General features: G+C 34.5%; 2 protein-coding genes across 3 annotated transcripts; both read right to left on the bottom strand.

Moving 5' to 3' along the window:
* Positions 1 to 5,608: 5,608 nt before the first annotated feature.
* Positions 5,609 to 8,381, bottom strand: LOC130935744 (beta-1,4-xylosyltransferase IRX9). The gene is made up of 3 exons (XM_057865628.1): positions 7,559 to 8,381; positions 6,788 to 7,019; positions 5,609 to 5,999 (listed from the first exon to the last, which is right to left on the bottom strand). The coding sequence occupies exons 1-3, from the start codon at positions 8,197 to 8,199 to the stop codon at positions 5,868 to 5,870; spliced, it is 1,005 nt and encodes a 334-aa protein (XP_057721611.1). The 5' UTR covers positions 8,200 to 8,381; the 3' UTR covers positions 5,609 to 5,867.
* A 3,047-nt stretch (positions 8,382 to 11,428) lies between these two features.
* On the bottom strand, positions 11,429 to 17,135 carry LOC130936455 (DEAD-box ATP-dependent RNA helicase 57). 2 transcript variants are annotated; one of them, XM_057866520.1, is made up of 13 exons: positions 16,784 to 17,135; positions 16,348 to 16,419; positions 15,170 to 15,464; positions 14,911 to 15,041; positions 14,730 to 14,821; positions 14,490 to 14,586; positions 14,246 to 14,326; positions 13,929 to 14,161; positions 13,016 to 13,210; positions 12,827 to 12,917; positions 12,321 to 12,443; positions 11,980 to 12,130; positions 11,429 to 11,858 (listed from the first exon to the last, which is right to left on the bottom strand). In XM_057866520.1, exons 3-13 carry the CDS (start codon positions 15,384 to 15,386, stop codon positions 11,659 to 11,661), a joined length of 1,611 nt encoding a protein of 536 aa, XP_057722503.1. In that variant the 5' UTR covers positions 15,387 to 15,464; positions 16,348 to 16,419; positions 16,784 to 17,135; the 3' UTR covers positions 11,429 to 11,658. The 2 variants fall into 2 exon arrangements, with proteins under 2 accessions (XP_057722503.1, XP_057722504.1); XM_057866521.1 differs by lacking the exon at positions 16,348 to 16,419.
* Between the last annotated feature and the right edge of the window lie 2,753 nt (positions 17,136 to 19,888).

Here is a 19,888-nt window from a genome sequence, read left to right as displayed (position 1 = left end):
TTTTTAATTTAAAAATAAAAAAATAAAACAAAGAATATACTTGTTTCAGAGATGAAATTAGGATTACCTGATATAGTTTTAGTTATAGTTGTAGGAGTTGAATTTGTAGGATTAAGACATGACACTCAACAAACATCTTTCTTTTAAGTTGTCAGATTCACTATGGTAAAGATGTAATAGTATGAGACTTTGACATTCAAGCAAGCCGATAACAATACGAGAAATATAACTATTAAAGGTAAATAATAGGGCAATTTACATATTTAAATAAAACTATTGAATCGTTTATCGAAATATACAAAATACAAAATTGTTACGTGTATGTGCAATCTATAATATTAGGTAAATTGTGGGAGTCAACCACAGTTTTTAAAATATACATAAACCGTGGCTGGTAGGGACGGATTACATGTGGAAAGAGAATTACCATAAACCGTGGCAGGCTACCACGGTTTATTGAGGAAAGAATATATTCATAAAACCTTGCTACCAGCAACGGTTTATGAAGGAGTTAGAATGGCCATAAATCTTTGTAGCCTCCAACGGTTTATGAGGAGTGAAGTTCTATATATATGTGGGTGAGATTCAAACTGCATGAGAGAGATCATTGTCACAATGGCAAGTGAGGAAGAGAGTGTTCTTGTCCTAGTGCATTGCTCTAGAAAAATTCAAAAAAACAAAAGATATGGTGTGAAGTTCACTGACAGAGAACCAGTGAGTGTTTTCATCAGTTCATCAAGCAGTTTGTCAGATCTAAAGAACAGCATCTTGCAGAAGCTTGGGATTTTTGGTAGCAAGTGGGTGAAGAAGCTATTCTACAAGATTCCCATCGCAGTTGTCTCGACCGGGGTTAAGTATGATACCTTTGTGCTAGCGGCTGATGAAGACATTAGGGTTCTGTTCCATTGTGTCAAAAGTTTTCCGGAGGTCAGAATACACGAGTTATTCGTAAAGTTGGATGTTGGGGTGGATAGTTCTGGTGCATCAACTCTATTTCATAGCTCGACTGGCGTGGGAGGTGCTTCTTGTACGATGCCTGTGATAGCACCATCCGTTCCACTGGTTGCATCCTCATCATTCGCGGCTGATTTAGATCGAACGGAGGTTGTTTGTTCTGCACTTTTGGAGAATCCAGGGGTCCGTGAGCAGGCATATGAGGTGGGCACCGGTGGTGGCTTGATACCTGATGTGCAAGGGTTTGGGGAACTTGATCGAGTAGAGAATGCAATGTATGACGATGAGTCTGACCAGGAGCCTGTAGATATCATTGGGGACAGCGATGATGACACAGGTGCCAATCTACATACACAGCATGGGCCTTCAAGTTCTGGCACTCAACAGTACCCTCCACACTTCTCGACTTTAAACTTGGAGGCTCTGGGTCAACAGACGGACGGTGGTCCCACAGTTGGGGCTCTTCTACAGAATTTCAGATTAGGCAGTTATTCCAGAATAAAGATGAGGCTGTGCTGAGTGTGAAGGACTACAGCATCTGTCGAGGTGTTGAGTACAGAGTCATCGAATCAGATCATCTGAAGTATCATGAAAAATGCAAGGAGTTTGGCAAGGGTTGCACTTGGTTGATTCGCGTAGCGCTGCGTGCACGCAAAGGCACTTGGTAAACCTGCACCCTGGAGGGGGCCTGGGACGACCCTCTGTGAAGAGCCTCCTTAGTCAACACAATCGGCCTCGAATCCTGAAATGCAACATTTGGGGATAGGGATCTGTGGGCCACACGGCACCACCAGTCCAAGTACTCAGCTGATGGATCGGGGTCAACGACTCGATCGACCGGTATGACTGAATGAAGCCGGTTCTCCCAATGCTCATGCCACTCCTGAAAATATCTGGGGAACCATCAGTCCCCACCCCTGCCATCCTTGGCACGTAGCCAATCTATGTTCAGAGCTAGCTGAGGAAGATGCTGAACACCGCCAAACTGAGGAATCACCCTATCCACCTGATGCCACTCAATCGCAGCAAAATATATAAGGCTAGTGATGGCCGTCCATAGCCTACGGTGCTCGTCAACTAATATCTCTAGATGAATAATAGCAGCAACCTCGGCAGAGGAATAAGGCTCCCACAAAAACTGTATCGAAAAAACGACAGTTATGTCAGAACATAAAATATAATCTAAACTATTCCATGTAAGAGCAAAGACTAAATGACTCACATCGTGGACACGCAATCGATCCAACATAAGGCGTGCAGACACGACTCTTTGACCCACTGCATCGTTTCTAGGTAGATATGTAGCCCACCTACAATTTTAATTGAAATGATGTCCTAACAAAGAAGAACACATGTTGTTGAACAAGTTATGAAACCAAAAATATTAAACGGTACCTGGATGCTAGTGGAAAACCGAATCCATGAAACCCAGCAGGCCTCAAAGTGGGAAACCTCCAAAAAATTCAAGACTGTAGAAGCTGTAGTGGCCCGGCCAAGTTAACAACATTTCTGTTTGTCCCACGACAGAGACATCTATACAACCAGGCCAGTGCCGCCGAGCCCCAGCTATATCTCCCCAACTCGTCCAACGATGCCAAATAAGGCAACCAGCGAAGGTGGACCCGGTTCGCGTTCTTGTCCGCGAACAGCTGAGAGGACAATAGCATCAGAATATAAGCACGCGCGTATATACGCACAGTCTCCTCACTAGCATCTGCTGGGAGAACCCGGAACCTCTCATGGAACCATGTGTAGCACACTGTCATCTGTTTTACCTTATTATGCGGAGGTAACTCCCCAAACAACTCGCGAAACCAGACCCGGTCTACCGTGTTCCATCAGATTCTCAAAGTCAGTCAGGCACCCACTAACAGGCTGCCCATCGATTGGCAAACCAAGCTTATATGCCACATCTTGCAAAGTGATAGTGCACACCAAAGGGCATGTGGAAGGTGTGGGTCTCAGGACGCTACCGCTCAATAATTGCGCTAAGTAGAGGCTCGTCAACCCAAAACCAGTGACTGTTCAGCCTAGCCAAATGATACAACTCCGCGGTCTCCAGATACGGTATGATCCGCTCGTGTAAAGGCATATTCTGTTGTCTCCTCACGCCACTAATAACCCTAGTAGGCTGCAAAATGTTGGTAAAGAAACCCGTCAACATACGACCAATTCTAATAAAATCAAACAAAATTTACAAAAAAATAATTACATACATACATTGGTGTGCTATTTTCTTTTAAATGATAGTAAAAACTATCACGAAGGAAAAATAATAACAACAATACCAACAACAATAACTCTACTAAGAATAACAATATTTATAATACTAACACCTCCCGGTACTAATAAAAATAAAGGTAATACTGATAACTACGATTATCATAATGCTAACAAAAATAATAATATAAATAATAAAAATAAAAATAATAATAAAAATAATGCTAATAAAATAAACTGACTACATTAATAATTATAAAATACTAATAATTATATAAATAATAATAATTATATAAATAATGATAATAATATTAATAATAATAACTAACCTCATTATCGATAGATCCAGCCACATGAGCAACGCCATTTAGTCGGTACAAGCGAGCTTCATCCTCCATGACTCCACCACCCAAATCTCACCAACTCCTTCAACCCTCTCTCTCAAACTCTCTCAACTAAGAAGCTTGCAAAATTTTTGTTTCCTTCCAAATGATCCGTGATGAGCATTAACGGATTATGTATATATACTAATATAGACGTAAACCGTGGGAGGCAAAGGGGGTTTACGTTGACTCCTCTTCATAAACCGTGGTAAGCACCCACGGTTTATGCCTACCACTTTTTCTTCCTAATCCGTGGTAGGTGGCTACAGTTTAAAGCCATCGTTTTTCATGCATAAACCGTCTCTGCCAGTCACGGTTTATGTACATTTTAGAAACCGTGGTTGGCTCCCACAGTTTACCTAATAATATAATTTGCACATGCACGTAACAACTTTGTTTGTGTATTTGGGTAAAGAATTCAACAGATTTATTTATTTACGTAAATTGCCCTAAATAATATATTTAGACATATGTTAAAAATTTTTAGAGTAGTGTTAGGGATCAGTAAATTTTGTGATTTGTAATTATCAATTTGTTATTATTGATGTTTTTAATGTATGAAATTTCATCCAATAATATAAAATTATTCACTTTTTTTAAATAAAATACTGACTAAATTTTAATAGAAATGCTGGTACTTAGACTTTCTCAATTTGTTATTCATAGTGTTTGAAAAAAAAAATTTGCCTAGACCCAAATTACAACAAATATGTTCTAAGAGAGATGTTCTTACGCGGACCACTTCTTTTGACCCAAACTGGGAAATAGAGTCTAACAATGTTCACATTAAAAAAATAATAAAATATAATCTTAATTTAAGTTATATATTTTAAGTATTGCGAAATTTTATAATTACTATGTTCATTGTAATAGAGAGAGTATATCATATATTTGCTTTCTGTTCTTTAGTGCACTTTTGATAGATTAATAATATAGACATTGTAACCATATCCTTCCCTTTATATGATGAGCGTTTATTTAATGAGTGTCAGAACTAATAATATTTACTTAAGTCACAAGATACAATTTGATGACAATCTCAACTCATCAAAATTATACGTTTTTTTTTTTTTCTCTTTTTAGTTGCGTATTGGCAGGGCATCTCACGGGCTAGCTAGGTACCAATTGATTAACCTCTTGGGCCTTAATATCATTGACTACTAACTTCCCTTTGGGTCCAAGAGATGGCCCAATATTGATCCAGACATTTCCTTAACATATCACGGGCCAAGTTCCCAAAAAAAAAATGTTATGGGTAAACCACAACAAGACTTTGTTTGAATAGCTAAATATATTGTTTTTTAATATGCTACATTCAGATTTAATTTTGATGGTAATTAATTAATAGATAAAACCTTTAAATATATGTGCGAGTATGTGGTGTATGTGAGTGTGTGCTTCTTAGGACTGGAAGCTATTGAATCTATCGGACTAAAAACAAATTACGTGTAAACCAAGTAATTACTAGTTAGTTTATTTATCTTAGTTAGTTTATTTATTCGCTTAAATAAGTGTTGAGAATTTAAATTTTATTTTTGTATATAATAATTTATTGATTAACAACAAATTTTTAATTAAAATTTGAATTCACGTCAAATTAATCATTAAAGATACTGTGAAAGAGGGTTCATTATATGGTCCCTTAAAATAAAAGACCAGAAATTGAAAGTCCAATTTAGCCATGTAAACCATCCCATGATCATAGTTTGTCGTCAAGTGAATGACAAGTAAAAAGAATTATTAGTCATTGACGTTTTAGGAAAAAAAATCCCGATCAACAAAAAATTACTGGCAATGACAAAATAATGATTTTTTTAATAAATAAAAAATTTGTTATATATCATTTTTTGTGTAAAAATTCAAATTTTTGATGATCCTAAAAAAAGTTTTAAGTATTTATGTTTCCGTATAGTATTAAATAAAAGAGCTTATTTCACAGGCACACAAATCGAAATTAAATTTATTTCTTTAATTTTACGCACACAATATATATATCTCAGGAAATTAACAAAATACATAAATAAATAAATACAAGTACCAAGCATTTTGCTATAACCTTGGGAACTTTTTGAACTAATCATATATGCATAAATGGTTTTTGCTTCTTAGAAGATGACATTCTCACTTTTATAAGCTAACAAGAATTTGAAAAATAATAAGAATCAATAAAATTATAAACAATTTAACATGCCAAAAAAAATTTGTAAAAGTAAAGATAAAAAAATGAATGATTTCATTACTGGACAAATTTTGTTTTGCTTTAACGTTCATTATTATATATCTTGAGCTATCTGATATAATCGACAGAAATTAGTGATTTGAAATGGTGCGAGCACGAAAATTGAAACGCCATAGCATAATTTTGGAGCAGTCCTCTGGTGGAATTCCCTTTAGTTTTGTCTCATCTTCTAGAACCACTTGCTTCACAAACTTGATTGAATTCTAAATAAACCAAAAAGACAAGCTAATAAGTACAAACATGATATTCAGAAGTAAAAAAGAGACAAGAATTAAAAGCAACAAAATTCCATTGTAGAGATTCTTTTGCAAAAGTGATGATAATGTCTTGCTATTTTGGATTTAAAATATATTATTTTAATTTTCTTGTTGAGATAATATTGTTAGTATGTTGGGCTGTGTTTTCTAATTAAGATAATATTGACAATGGATTGTACCTGTATCTTGTAGCAAAAGGAAGAAGGATTGCCTTATAAGTAGAAAACACTACATACTAATAGTATTCTGATTAGTTGAACTAATAGTCAATTAAATTGTAATTACCTAATATCTTACTCTTCTTTTTCACCTTGATTTTTTCTTTCTAAAGTAGTTGGAGGTTGGTCAAACGTTAACTAAACCTAAGTAACAAATTTCAAGTTGTTAAGGCATAATCATGAAGATACCAAATTTTGTAAGTCCAACAAAATTATTAAATAGTTAAAACAACTTTTTGTTTTATGTTTTAGGGATAGCATTTGTATATTGGCGAGAAAAATCTACTCTTATGCATATTGAATATGACATCGACTCATATATTATTTATTATTAAATTAAATGTGTATCGGCTTAAATAAATTTATATTTAACTAATCAATTAATCTAATATTCTTATGTTATTTTTTATGTGCGTATGTTCTCTCATAATGATATTCAAAAATATTATATACACACAAAAATCAATCATCAAATCAATTATCAATACATATATAGTATGATTGGATAATATTTACCTGCGAGGTGTCTTGAACAGATGAGGTGCGGCCCCATCTTTCAGGATCCCAGAGAATGGAGCTGTTGAATGCAAAGCTTGAAATATGAATTGGAGGAGTGACTGTCTCGCTTTCATTGTTCATATTCCTAAGATGCCAACCAATGACTTGTCTTGAATCACACACAGGTCCTTCTATTATCACTCTCTTTCTGTTTGCAGCTAACAATGCCGTTGGCCATGTTCCAAACACCCTACAATATTAGCCATTAACACATAATAATTAACAATGGAAATCTTAACTTGATTGATATCACACCTAAGAGATGTGAAATATAATGCTTAATAATTGTTGTTACTATCCCCCAACTAGTTTGGTATACCTAAAGGACCAAAGAACTTCCAGTTGCTTCTTATTTTTCTAATGCTTCTACCCACTACATGGAAATATAGAATATAATAATTAATCTATATTCTATACACACTAATCCAAGTTCACGAGCTTCCCATAAATATATATATATGATTATATTAATTAAAAATTTAAAGTGTTTTATATTATGTGAATTAAAAATATTATGTATATAAAAAATCAATTATTAAATTAGTCACCATATATTTGTATATAAATATATATATATATATATTATTTTATATATTTTTAATATTTATTTTATATTTTAAGATATATCTAATACGGGTGACTGATTTAATACTAATTTTTTGTGTAAACAAAATATGATGGTACATGAATAAAAGAAGATTAGCAAATAGGAGGGAAAGAATGACATACTCAATGTCTCTAAGTTGTTGGAAGAATTGGAGATCATAAACATTGGAAAGCTCAGCAAAATGAACAATACCACTTAGCCTATGGTGTTCAATGTGCTTAAGAGCAAGGTTCCTCTGGTGATTCAATTCAGCTTCCAAGTCAGTGAAGTTCTCTTTGAAAACCACATGCCTATACATGATCCCAGTCTTCCTCAACATCCCTGGAAGTTCCATGGATTCGGTTTTTGCTTCAACGACGATCCAAAGCAATGGTTGTGGAACAAGCCTAATGGTATTTGCCAACCGCCGCAAAAACACTGCTTGGTAAGGAAGCTTTGAGCTTGTTGGTGTTACAATGATGATGAGCCTTCTAGGCTTCAATTGTGAATGTGACCTCACATTCAACATTGTTGTTTTTGAGATTCTTGGCTTCATAGGAACATTAACTGAAGAAATTGGAGAAATACTCCAACTTGTATTGACATTTATCGAAGAACCTGTTCTATTTGAAGAAGTAACAACTTTGGTTGAAGAGAACATAAAAGATTTACCGGTTGGAGCTAGGCCTGTGAAGAACCCCATAACAAAACAGAGAGAAAAATGGAGCATGGCCTTCTTCCATAGCTGGGTTTTCTTCTTTGATCTCTCAACTACTGAACCCATTATTATTTCAAAACTTTTAGAGTGGAACAATGGAATGAAAGAGTTGTTGTGAATGAAGAGGAATAATTAGGCCATGTAATGGAATATAAACATTGGTGCTTGAAGGGCACAACAACATGGTATTTTTGATTAAGGAAAACGTTGGTGCTAACTATTGAGGTTATGATTGGTACCGCCAAACTGAATGCTTAGCTTTTGTTTGGAGGTATTTCATTGCTTCACTTGGTTGTCACTTGAAGTAAAAGTAATAATATTATAAAAATAATTAATTAAAAAGGGATTTTTTTTTTTAAGAGCATGAGTTGCTATCTGCACCAAATAGCAGTTGGGGTGGTACCCATCTAACAATAGAATATGTACCATGTGAATTAACTAATATTAGTGATTAAGCCCTATATGGTTTGGGGTTTAATTTTTAATTTAGGGTTGACCAGGCCAATCCACCAAAATGATGCTAAATTTTACAAAAAAAAAATCAATTTAACAATGACATTGGAATCTTATGTCAAAATAATTATGATTTTTCCTTATGAATAAGACGGAATTATAGAACTAATTATTATCAGCATGATGAATATTTTTTCTTTCGCAGTTAGTTAGGTAGTGTTTATATATTTTTAGAGACTAGAATTGAGATTGAGAGACTAGAGAATTTAGGTAGCGTTTGTTTTGAGTGACTGAGATAAAGACTGAGAAACTGAGGCTCAGTATCGTGTTTGTTAGTTCAAAGACTGGTATTAAAATTTCTGTCTCTGTCTCTAAAATTTCAGTATTTCAGTACCTCCAAAAAGTAGGGACACAGGAGACTGCAATTTTTAGAGACGGAGACTGAAACTTTAATAACATTTTATACTTAAAATACTTTCACTTCAATTAATTAATTTCAATTTTACCTTTTGTACAAATTAAATTAGAGTTTCATTCTTGTTTTAATTTCTGTCTCCCACTTTGTACCAAATAGAATACTGAGATTTATTTCAATCCCTGTCTCTTAGTCTCTGTTTCTAGTCTCAGTCTTTTCGTCTCTTTCTCTCCACCAAACGCTACCTTAATATTGTATTTAGTGGGTAAAGACTAGAACTAAATCTCAAGACACAAGATTTTAGTCTTTTTATTAATTATAAAAAGTGAAAACGGAGGAGATTGATATTTTTGAAATTTGAGACTTAAACTTTAATAATATTTCTTCTAAAAATACTCTCATTTAATCTTTTAACTTCTAAATTTACCACTCAATATTCATATTTATCTTAAATCTTTAGACGTAACTCAATTTAGTACATTTTATACTAAATATAACACAAATACTTAATTTAGTTTCACTATCTCTATCTCTATCCCTCAATTTTTGTATCTCAGTCTTAGTCTTCCTTCCAAGTGCAGTTTGACAGAATTATAATAACAAAGTAAGTGAGAACTGAGAAGCCACCATTATGCTTTTTGTCCGTGGGTTTGGATTGTTTCAAGTTTTGGAATGATGATTAGGCTCAATAGAGCCTTTTAAACAATAATCAAAATTTCAAACAAAACTATCTACATTCACATGTTCCACCCTTTGTTTTGCTACATCCAGAATCAGGTTTCTTTTCACGACACAAAAAAAATAGTTATTTATTATTAATAAACTCTAAACCATGAAGGGTTTTAGAGACAAGAACATCTATTTGTGGTGGTATAGAAATAGCGGTTGAATAGAATTTTCAGTGATGATCACTGGAACCTTTTTAATGTGAGACTGATGATACTAAAATTACGCTTTGAATAGAGTTTGATGTTATTTTATTATGATTGCAATTACACTGAAAGAAAGAATTTAGATCCATTGTTGTTAAAACTGACTTAGTTTAGGTATCTCAAATAGTTAGTAATTACTTTTTCAAGAATACACAGGTAAATGAAATTGTTTCCTGAAAGTTTGGTTCTATTATTGCATTGTCCATGGGTGATTTCTTTGTCATATGTGCTTTCAATAACAAATATGGTGACCGACAAGTTAGAAAAACAAGTGCTTTATCGTGGTATATTTTTGGTGATCAAGAGCAGCTCCAATGGTCACAAAAGTAGAGTTTTCTTTTACTATTTATCAAAGAAATCAGCGTTCCAATCATTGGAGAAAAAAAAATATAAGTACTTTTTCTTGAATCGAAGAAAGGCAGTCTCTTCTCAGAGAAACTTTGAACATCCAATGAGACTTTGCCATGTAATAAGTTAACAACAAAAAAATATTAACAAAATTATATATTAGATACATGATTTGAGCACTTTATAATTTTGACATAGAAGAGAGAATGGTGTAAGACGGCGTTATAGAGTGCATAGATGCTTTACGTAAATATGACGTCAGAATTAAAGAACTCAGACTGTCTGATTTAAGGTTAAGTAATTAGACGGTTCGATTTAAGGAGTACAAATTGAATCGTCCAATTTGCATCCTCCCAGCCACGTGTCGCGCATGCCTCGTCGGTGCTTCTTATACTAACATACCCCCTTTCCTAAACCCACTCTCTTCCTCCGAAGTCGCTTTCTTTCTTACCCACCCAGTCACCAGTTACAATTGATCGTCCTAAATTTCATATTATCAATTATCTCTGATTTTGTAATGCTCCAAACCTACAATATGAAGGGTCCGATTTGTGTACCCTAATTTTTTTAATTTTTTAAATACAAATCAAACTCTTCAATTTGTGTACCAAAAAATCAGACAGTCCAATTTTTATATCTCTTATAAATTAAACAGTTTGATTTTAGCTTTTGACACCACAGATGCATAAAGCACCCATAAACTTTATAACTGCATTCTACACCATTCTCCCTTCCATTAAAAAGTGACAAAACGCAGGTTAAGTTGTATTTTGTTCTTCAAAGAAAAAAGTGGTCAAAACTGCAGATTTTACTGGACACGTTTCAACCGACTAGTGGCTTTTATTTCTGTTCACCTGACAAACCCAGGTTGCGTTTTGCAGGTGCGAATTTCTTTTTTTTTTTTAATTTCTTCTTCTACTGACAAACGCAGGTTGCGTTTTGTGGGTCTCAAGTACGGAGATCCACATTTCTGTATAACACACTAAGATACAGTATAAGTGGATTACACCATTTTTCAACCTAGTTTTAAATTAATTTCTTTTCAAAATTTTATGACAAAAAGAAGAGAAAAAATAGAAAAACATATCCAAGGGACCCAAAAAATATATCCAAGATCACAAGGCAAGGGACAGAAATCCAAATCCCCTTTCAGAAACATAACACATGGCTCCACTTGGATATGCAGGCAAAAATAGTAATGTTTACAAAGATCATGGTTTGAACTTCCATTAACAAAAATGTTTACGCCCCACCCTCTCACTTGTCTCGTTTTTAAATTTCTCTATTTTTTGAGGCGAGGAATGACTCCTAAGATTCCTGTAAATTCCTCTACTGTTAAATATCCGTCATTTTTTTGTTTAAAAAAAGGTAATCTGATTATATATCTGGTTTGGTTGAGATTGAATCTCTTTTTGGCCGGTGCTTTCTCCACTTCTTTTTTTGTAAGTCCATGAGCCATGATGGAACCTCACAACCTGATGCTGCCATTAAATTAGCTACGTTCCGCAAGAATGGAATGTCTTCCTCCGTGTACAAAGTAATTGCTTCTCCTGCCCTCCCTGCTCTGCCAGATCGACCTATTGAAAAATTAACAATTTCTATTTAACAAGGCCCCAGGAGAAAATGAATGAATAATCCAAACTATAGTTACCCTAAATGTTTCTTCAAGATTTAAACAGGTATAGTAACTACACGTACCAATCCTGTGGATATATGCGGCAGCAGAATCTGGGAAATCATAATTGATCACACAGTTCACACCTTTGAAATCCATGCCTCGAGCAACTACATCAGTGGCAATCAAAACCCATGTTTTGCCAGCTCTGAAGTTATCAACAGCATTTTCCCTCTGAATACATTTCAAAAAATTAAAACAATGAAAAACTACTAAATTACCATGTATTCTGTAGTAGTGTAGTACATACTAAAATCAGAATTGAACATCAAAAACAGATTTCGCTGGAACTATGCTAATGATGAGTAGAAGAGCTATCAGAAGAATACAAGAACAACATAATTTGACTATATTCATGTGAAACCTGTTCTTGAGACAGATCAGAATGGATGACATCCACTCTAATATTGTCAAATGCAAGTTCACCATACAGCTCCTTGGCTCGCTCCTTGCTTTGCACAAAGAGCAATACTGGAGGATTTAGACTCTACAAGACATTGCAGTGGGAAAAAAGTTCGTTATGAAAGTCAAATAAAAGGGAAATACTGCAAGGAATGAGCTAATAGGCAATGCTGCAATATTACACCTTGGATGAATTCCAAAGGTAACTGTTACAGCACTGCGATAAACATTTTAGTCAAAAGGAATGTTCAATTAAATATATGAAAGCACATGGTGAGAAAAAAAAAACATCAAATGATCAAAAAGATAGGTTAACAATTGGAAAATACAGATCAATTATAAACTGCATTAGCCAGTGCTTTCTGATTTCTTTTTAAATTAACATATTACAATAACTAACTGTAATCGTGAGACACAAATCTCTTTATGCATTGGAAAATCAAAATGAAACGTAAAGCATTCCTGTACCTCTGCAAAGCTTTGACGAATTGCTAGAAGTTTTCCTTCTTCACTTCCAGTAAAAATCAACTTTTGCTTAATTGTTTCAGAAGCCATATTCCTGATTTACATAAAGGCATTAGGTATCAACTATAAACAAGAATGTCAAGGCAAGTTAGAATAATATAATGCCCTGTAAAACTTTTGCAACGAACTTACTTTCTGCCAATAATTACCCGAACAGCATCATGCATGAGTTCTCGAGCTCGATCCTCAACAAAATCAGGTAAAGTGGCACTGAATAGTGAGCGTATTATTGAGGGATTTGAACATGCTTTAATAATAGAATCAATCTGCTTAAACAGTTCAGGCTCAAACAGCTTATCGGACTCATCCAATACAAGAAACTCAACTCTGCAACATCCAGAATAGTTGGAAACAAAACCAACACATTATAAGCAATTCAGTAGATGACATTGAAACATTGAATGTCTACCAGTTCATTGAAACAGAAAAACCCTTAAATATTTATATAAACAACTAGTCAGGTTTAGAATTCAATTCTTGATATCTGTTTTGCCAGTTAACTGAGTAATTGACTGATCAACTGGTCATGTGTCTAATTCACTGGTGTAAAGGGAAAAAAGAAATCAGATAAACAATGGTAAAAGTCCACCTAACTACCAGTTGTGCCCACTAGTTTAGGATTTGAAACCAGTAGTAATAAAATGTTGGACTACAAATAATCTCCACAAACAAAAACAAGGTATGTAGCTTATTGATATCAGAAACTCTATTATAACTGTGACTGCATCCTAGTTAATTTCACCACCAAGCTAGCGCTTTAATTTTTGAGTTACCACACTTCCATTAAAAGCAACAAAGTGCTCCTCAAGGTTAACATACATACCATCCCAGGAAAATATTTCCAAATCGATTTTGACAGGAATGTTCCTCCTAAAATGCTCAAAACAAGGTTCTAACAGATTTAAAACTCACTACATAAACAATTCAGTTAAAACGACAGGACAAGCGTCTAGGCTATATCTATCAACCAAAAATGCATGTCATCATTAGCAATCCTAGGACTTCAAATTTTAGTCAACAAGAATAGAATACTCTCATCACACACCTGCTGAGATCAACCTTCTTCCTCCGGATAGCCAAGCGTAACCGAAGTGGCGTGGATATAAGTATATCACATGGAAATTTTGAAAAATCAGCATTTCTAGAAAGATGTTTAGTCATTAACTTGATACGAAACTTTTTTCCCTTGGCAAGCTTTTTGCACTCTCGGTATGTTTGAGCAGATAATTCACGCGTATGACAAAGTATAACAGCGCGAATGGCACCTGTTTCTGGCCCCTGTAAAAATACAGTTAGTTTATAGGAACCATGGACATGAGGAAGTTGGAAAATACAAATACAGTTGAACAATAAAAGGAACACCTTGAGTTTCATAAGCATAGGACACACAAATGCGAAGGTTTTTCCAGAGCCAGTTGGAGCACAAGCAAAGCATTCCCGATCCTAACCCAAATCATTGAAGGAATATTCAATTCAACATAGCAGTAAAAGAACATCACTAACACCTAAGTTGGGCAGTAGCAAGACGAAACAAATCTTGATCGAACCACAGTAATAATCTCTAAGGAACAAAAGACTTGAAAGCAACTCAATGCAGAATCCAGACCTGCAAAAGTACTGGAATAGCCTGCCTCTGGATTGGAGTTGGTTCTTTGAATCCAAGTTCTGTGATATTGCGCAATAAATATCTTGGACATTTGTATCTGCAACCAATTTTATTTCAGATTCTGAATCATGTTGATCGTGTAAACATGATAAGCAGAACAAACATCAAATGAAATATAGACAGTTCTAGAAGATGAAATATTTGTTATAACACGGAACATTAAAAGGCTAAATAACAAACCTAGTTTTCAATTCATCAAAACTTTGAAGCGGGGATGGCACGTTATACCCAGCCACATGGATGTTATTCTTCTTCCTGAATATAGCATCTCGCTGAAACAAACATGGCGAATATATATAAGCTAAAATCAAATTATAAGTTCAATCAAAATTATTAAGTTGCAGAAGAGACATAAAAGAACCTCAAGTTGCCTATTGTGTTCCTTCTTCAGCTGAATGGCCTCATCATCAGCTCTCACTGCATCATTCGATTTATCCACAGGATCCGCCGCAGAAGCAGAATTTCTAAATACACTGAATCCTTCAACCGCATCTTTTATTTATCAAGTAATTGATTAATCAAGAACAGAAACGAAGTTAAAGTGTAAGATACAGAGTTCAATAGAATAAATCGCGTGCTAAAGAGGCAGAATAAGCAAAAGAAGAAAAGTGAGAGAGTACCGGAAGAGGTTCCCTTGCGCTTCCGCTTCTTCGAAGAAGGTGGTCTCTGTTGGAATTGTTCCCCCATTGTTTTCTCGGTTTTGAGTTCAACAGGGTCTGTAATCTTGAGGGCGGTATCGTCATCAGTGGGTTTGTTCTTCCCGAACCTGGCAATGTCGTTTCCGAACTTCTTTCTGTCGAAACGAATGCCGGAAAACAAAAACGAGTCGTTGGCCATAGCGATTGAAAATCTCTTTCCCCCACTAGCTACTCCCCTCTACACCTTCTTAAAGATAACTATTTCCTGCTGAACAATCTACATGACCAACAAAATTTATCATTTTTAGCAACACTTGCCAACAAAGGTATCTTTATACTAAATTCCAAGATTTTGAAAACCAAACCGGTCATCGAACCGCTCTAGCTACTGGTTCATTGGTTCACTAGTTTCACCGGCTCAACTGAAATAACCGTTTTATAATAAAATATAAATAAGCATACGAAAACATAATTACAGTGAACTCAATATTTGTATGGAAATCTTAATTTTGCTGTTTGACTTGATAAATCTGAAAGAAAGCTTATGTAAAAAGATGGATTCAATGAAAATAAGTAATCCCCACTTAAAGTGAGAACAATGTCAAATATTTTTTAACCAAATGTTTATATTATTCAGCTTTCAGCACCAAAAAATTCTGTGCTAATTCTGCACATAGTTAGGGTTATTTTAAATGGACCTCTCACTCAGGTAAAGTGGCCGTCTTGAGATATTTACATCATAGAGTTTGATCATAGCTTCAGCAGAATTGAAGCTAAAGCATGCCAGTTAATAGCTCATTACTCATTCAGCCCTCACTCTCATGAATCAGTAAACATCCCTTTTCTTAATCGTTAAAATTTGTGACACAAGAAAATTGATCTAGCTTAGTGTGGTGAAATAATAAATTTAATGAAGAAACTTTTTGACAACAAGACAAATGATAAATCATACTCTTAACTACTTCATTCAAAATAAGGGCAACAAAGTTCACCAGATGCACATATTCTTTGCTGCTACCAAACTTCATCGTAAGATGCAACAATGCGGAAGTTACATTACAAAAGTCATTAGCATGATAAGAAAGACAAAGCTTCAGAAATACATACATGATAAATCATTAAATTCATAAATAAAGAAACAGGATCCACCTATTAGTTACCTATTAGAAACTCTACAACTTCATCTAGGACAAGGTTAAGCAACTGATCATAACCCTTTAGAGTTCCTGTCACTGTAATTCAACAAAGTAAAATGTAATGAAAGTATGTACAAGAGTCTGCAGCCATTTTAATTCAAGAAAGATGCACAAAATCTCAACTTAGTATTGATTAGCAAATGTTCATAACTTGCAGTTGAACACTATTCATTTGAACTCAAAACGAACAGCAGTGATTTAAAACCCGAAAAAAATGCCAAACTGACGATTTCATGTTCAGAAAAACAGGAACTACATTAACGTTCAAGAGTAAGCATAACAGAATCAATAACATCATTAACAATCCTAAACCAAATTAATAATAACAATAATTGAAGAAGAAAAAAATCACAGATTAACAATCCTATACCAATTAAAACAACAATAACAGTAAAAATACCTTCTAGAGCACAGAGGTAAGGGAGCAGACGGAAGACTGGACGCGGTAGAACTGGAGAAGAGGTCGTCCGGACCGCTACGGAACTGGAGCCGAGGAGGGTGGTGCACGGCGGAACTGGAGCAGAGGAGGGTGGTGCGCGGCGGAACTGGAGCAGAGGAGGGTGGGGCGTGGGGGAACTGGTGCAGAGAAGGGCTGGAATGAGGTGGAACAGAGCCGGCGCGGCGGAACAGCGGCTGCGCGACGGAGGAACGACGCGAGACGACTTGCAGTGGGGACGGCGGCTTCGAGCACTGTCGGAGACGATCGTACTGGGAATAGCAGCCTCGAGCAGTTGCGACTTGCGACGTCGGCGGTGACACCGGGGGGGGGGGGGGGGGGGGGGGGGCTGCTAGACGGAGCAAGTGATGGGAGTGATGGGACGACTTCTGAGGGAGATGCTGAGTAGTGAGTCTCACTGCTGACCGCTGAATTAGGGTTATCCTTTTTTTCATGAACGAAACGGCGTCGTTTTCCTCAGAATGTGAAAACCGGCCGGTTCGACAGTCGGAAAACAGTTTTTTAAAACCGGCAGTTATGTCTATTAGTCAAATCACTTTCTTTGTCCGTTCTCAGTTCGACCGGTCCGATCCACCGGTTCAAACTGATTTTTAAAACTTTGTAAATAAATAAATAAATACAAAAAATATAAGAGGCTTGCTACACATACAAGTCTTTTTGACTTACAAGTTTTACAAGTTGCTACACATTAGAGTCTTTTAATGCGTTATTTAATTTCCAAAGCGTACACTCACCGTGAATTATGAAGATCCTCTCCTCTCCTCTTCCTCTTCTCTTCTTCTTCTTCACTCACCGTGAATTATGAACAACTCATCTTCATCTTCCTTTTCCTCTTCTCTCTTCTTCTTCTTCTTCTTCTTTACTCACGTGGATTATGAACAACTCATCTTCCTCTTCCTCTTCCTCTTCCTCTTCTTCTCCTCTTCTTCTCCTCCTCCATGTATTTCTTCGTTATTCTCTTTGCCTTTTCATTAGTTGTTTTATTTGCGTTATTACTGGTATTCTTGCTTCTTTTTTTTTCGATTTTCATGGTTTCTGAAATCAAGCTTTGAAATCGTTTTGAAGATAATGAAACTTCAGAAATACACCCAAACGATTATAGAAAATACACCCAAACGATTATAGAAAATACACCCAAACGATATTTCTTCGTTATTCTCTTTGCCTTTTCATTAGTTGTTTTACTTGCATTTATTACTGGTATTCTTGCTTCTTTTTTTCGATTTTCATGGTTTCTGAAATCAAACTTTGAAATCGTTTTGAAAATAATAGAACTTCAGAAATACACCCAAACGATTATAGAAAATACACCCAAACGATTATAGAAAATACACCCAAACGATATTTCTTCGTTATTCTCTTTGCCTTTTCATTAGTTGTTTTACTCGTTTATTACTGGTATTCTTACTTCTTTTTTTTCGATTTTCATGGTTTCTGAAATCAAGCTTTGAAATCGTTTTGAAAATAATGAAACTTCAGAAATACACCCAAACGATTACAGAAAATACACCCAAACGATTATAGAAAATACACCCAAAGGACACTTTATGCATAATTCAGAACTCTTTCTCTTTCTCCTCCTCATATTCTGCTGCTTCTTCTTCAAAAATGATTTCAGAGCTTGATATCAAAAAATAATGGAAATCAAGAATAACGAAAAAAGAAAACAAAGAGAAAAGCACGTAAATGAAGAAGGAGAAAGAGAAGGCAAAAAACGAAAGAAAAGAAGAAGAAGAAGAGGAGGAAGAGGAAGAAGAATGTGCAGCAAGAAGAAGAAGACGATGCAGTGAAATTGTGCAGTAACGGTTGAAGAAGGAGAAAGAGAAAGTAAGAAACGAAAGAAAAAAAGAAGAAGAGGAAGAGGAAGAAGAACGTGCAGTAACGTTCAAGAGCGTTAATATAATAACTTGTAAAGACTTGTATAAAAAAATGCTTGTATATGGAGAATTTCTCAAAATATAATTATATTCTACATCATAAGAAATTTTAAATTATTTTTTAATCTTTTCACCTTTTTTGTCAAGTATTTTTCTATTATATTAATTCCTCTTCCTCCAAAATTATGAACAAACATTAATTTTCTAATTTTCTATTTATTATTTTGTAAAACAACATATCTCTAAGTCAAATATGTTTTTCACGGAATATTAGATTCAATTTGGGTAAATAATTTAAATAAGTTCTTTTGGAAAAGGAGCTTAAAACATAAGAACTTTCATTAAAAGCAGCTTATAAATAAGTTATTTTGTATTTGAATTTTTAGTTATAAAAGTACTTATTTTAAAGTTGTTACGTTTGGATAAATAACTCAAAAAATAAATTTTTTTTATAAAAGAGAATGAATATTAAAATAACCATGATAACAAATACTTTCCAATATTGAATGTTGATTTTACATAACCTAATCACTAATATTGTGTATGATATGATAGGTGAAAATAAAAAATAAATATAAAATACGTGTCAATGTATATTTTATTGTTGTTTTTTATTTTTTATTTTTACTCCTATTAGAACTCTCTTCTCCTTTATTGAGGTCAAAAACTTGTTATAATTAACAATGAAAATAATAATAAGCTATAAAATTACATATGAAAAAAATAAAATTAAAACCGAAAACTTCATACACACTTGAATACAAATTTAATAATAAAAAATAGTGATAAAATGATAAAAAAAAAATTAGAAGGAATATATGCAGTAAGTTGTTCAGATGTAATATTGTCTGAGAATGTGGAGTATCAATATTTCCATCAGATGTTACGTAAAAATGGTGAGACTTGAAACATTGCGTGAGAATGATGGTGGAAGGCCAGTGCTTCTAGCAGACCTGTGTGAAAATGATGATAAAGGGTCAGTATTTTTCATAGAGTCAAGAAGGAAAGTAGATTTTTTTTGTTTTAAAATTAATTTTTTTTAAGTAAGTGGTAGAATAACTTTTTCGAGAAGCAAGAAGTCATATATTTCTACTTATTCAAAAAGCTGCAAATTAACTTTTCAAAAAGTTAAAAGCTTTTTTTAAAATAGTACCAAACACATAGATTATGA

This window comes from Arachis stenosperma, chromosome 6 (assembly GCF_014773155.1).
Source record: "Arachis stenosperma cultivar V10309 chromosome 6, arast.V10309.gnm1.PFL2, whole genome shotgun sequence".
NCBI lineage: Eukaryota > Viridiplantae > Streptophyta > Magnoliopsida > Fabales > Fabaceae > Arachis > Arachis stenosperma.
The sequence above is the reverse complement of the archived record's forward strand: the minus strand, read 5'-3'. Positions and strand labels throughout refer to the sequence as shown.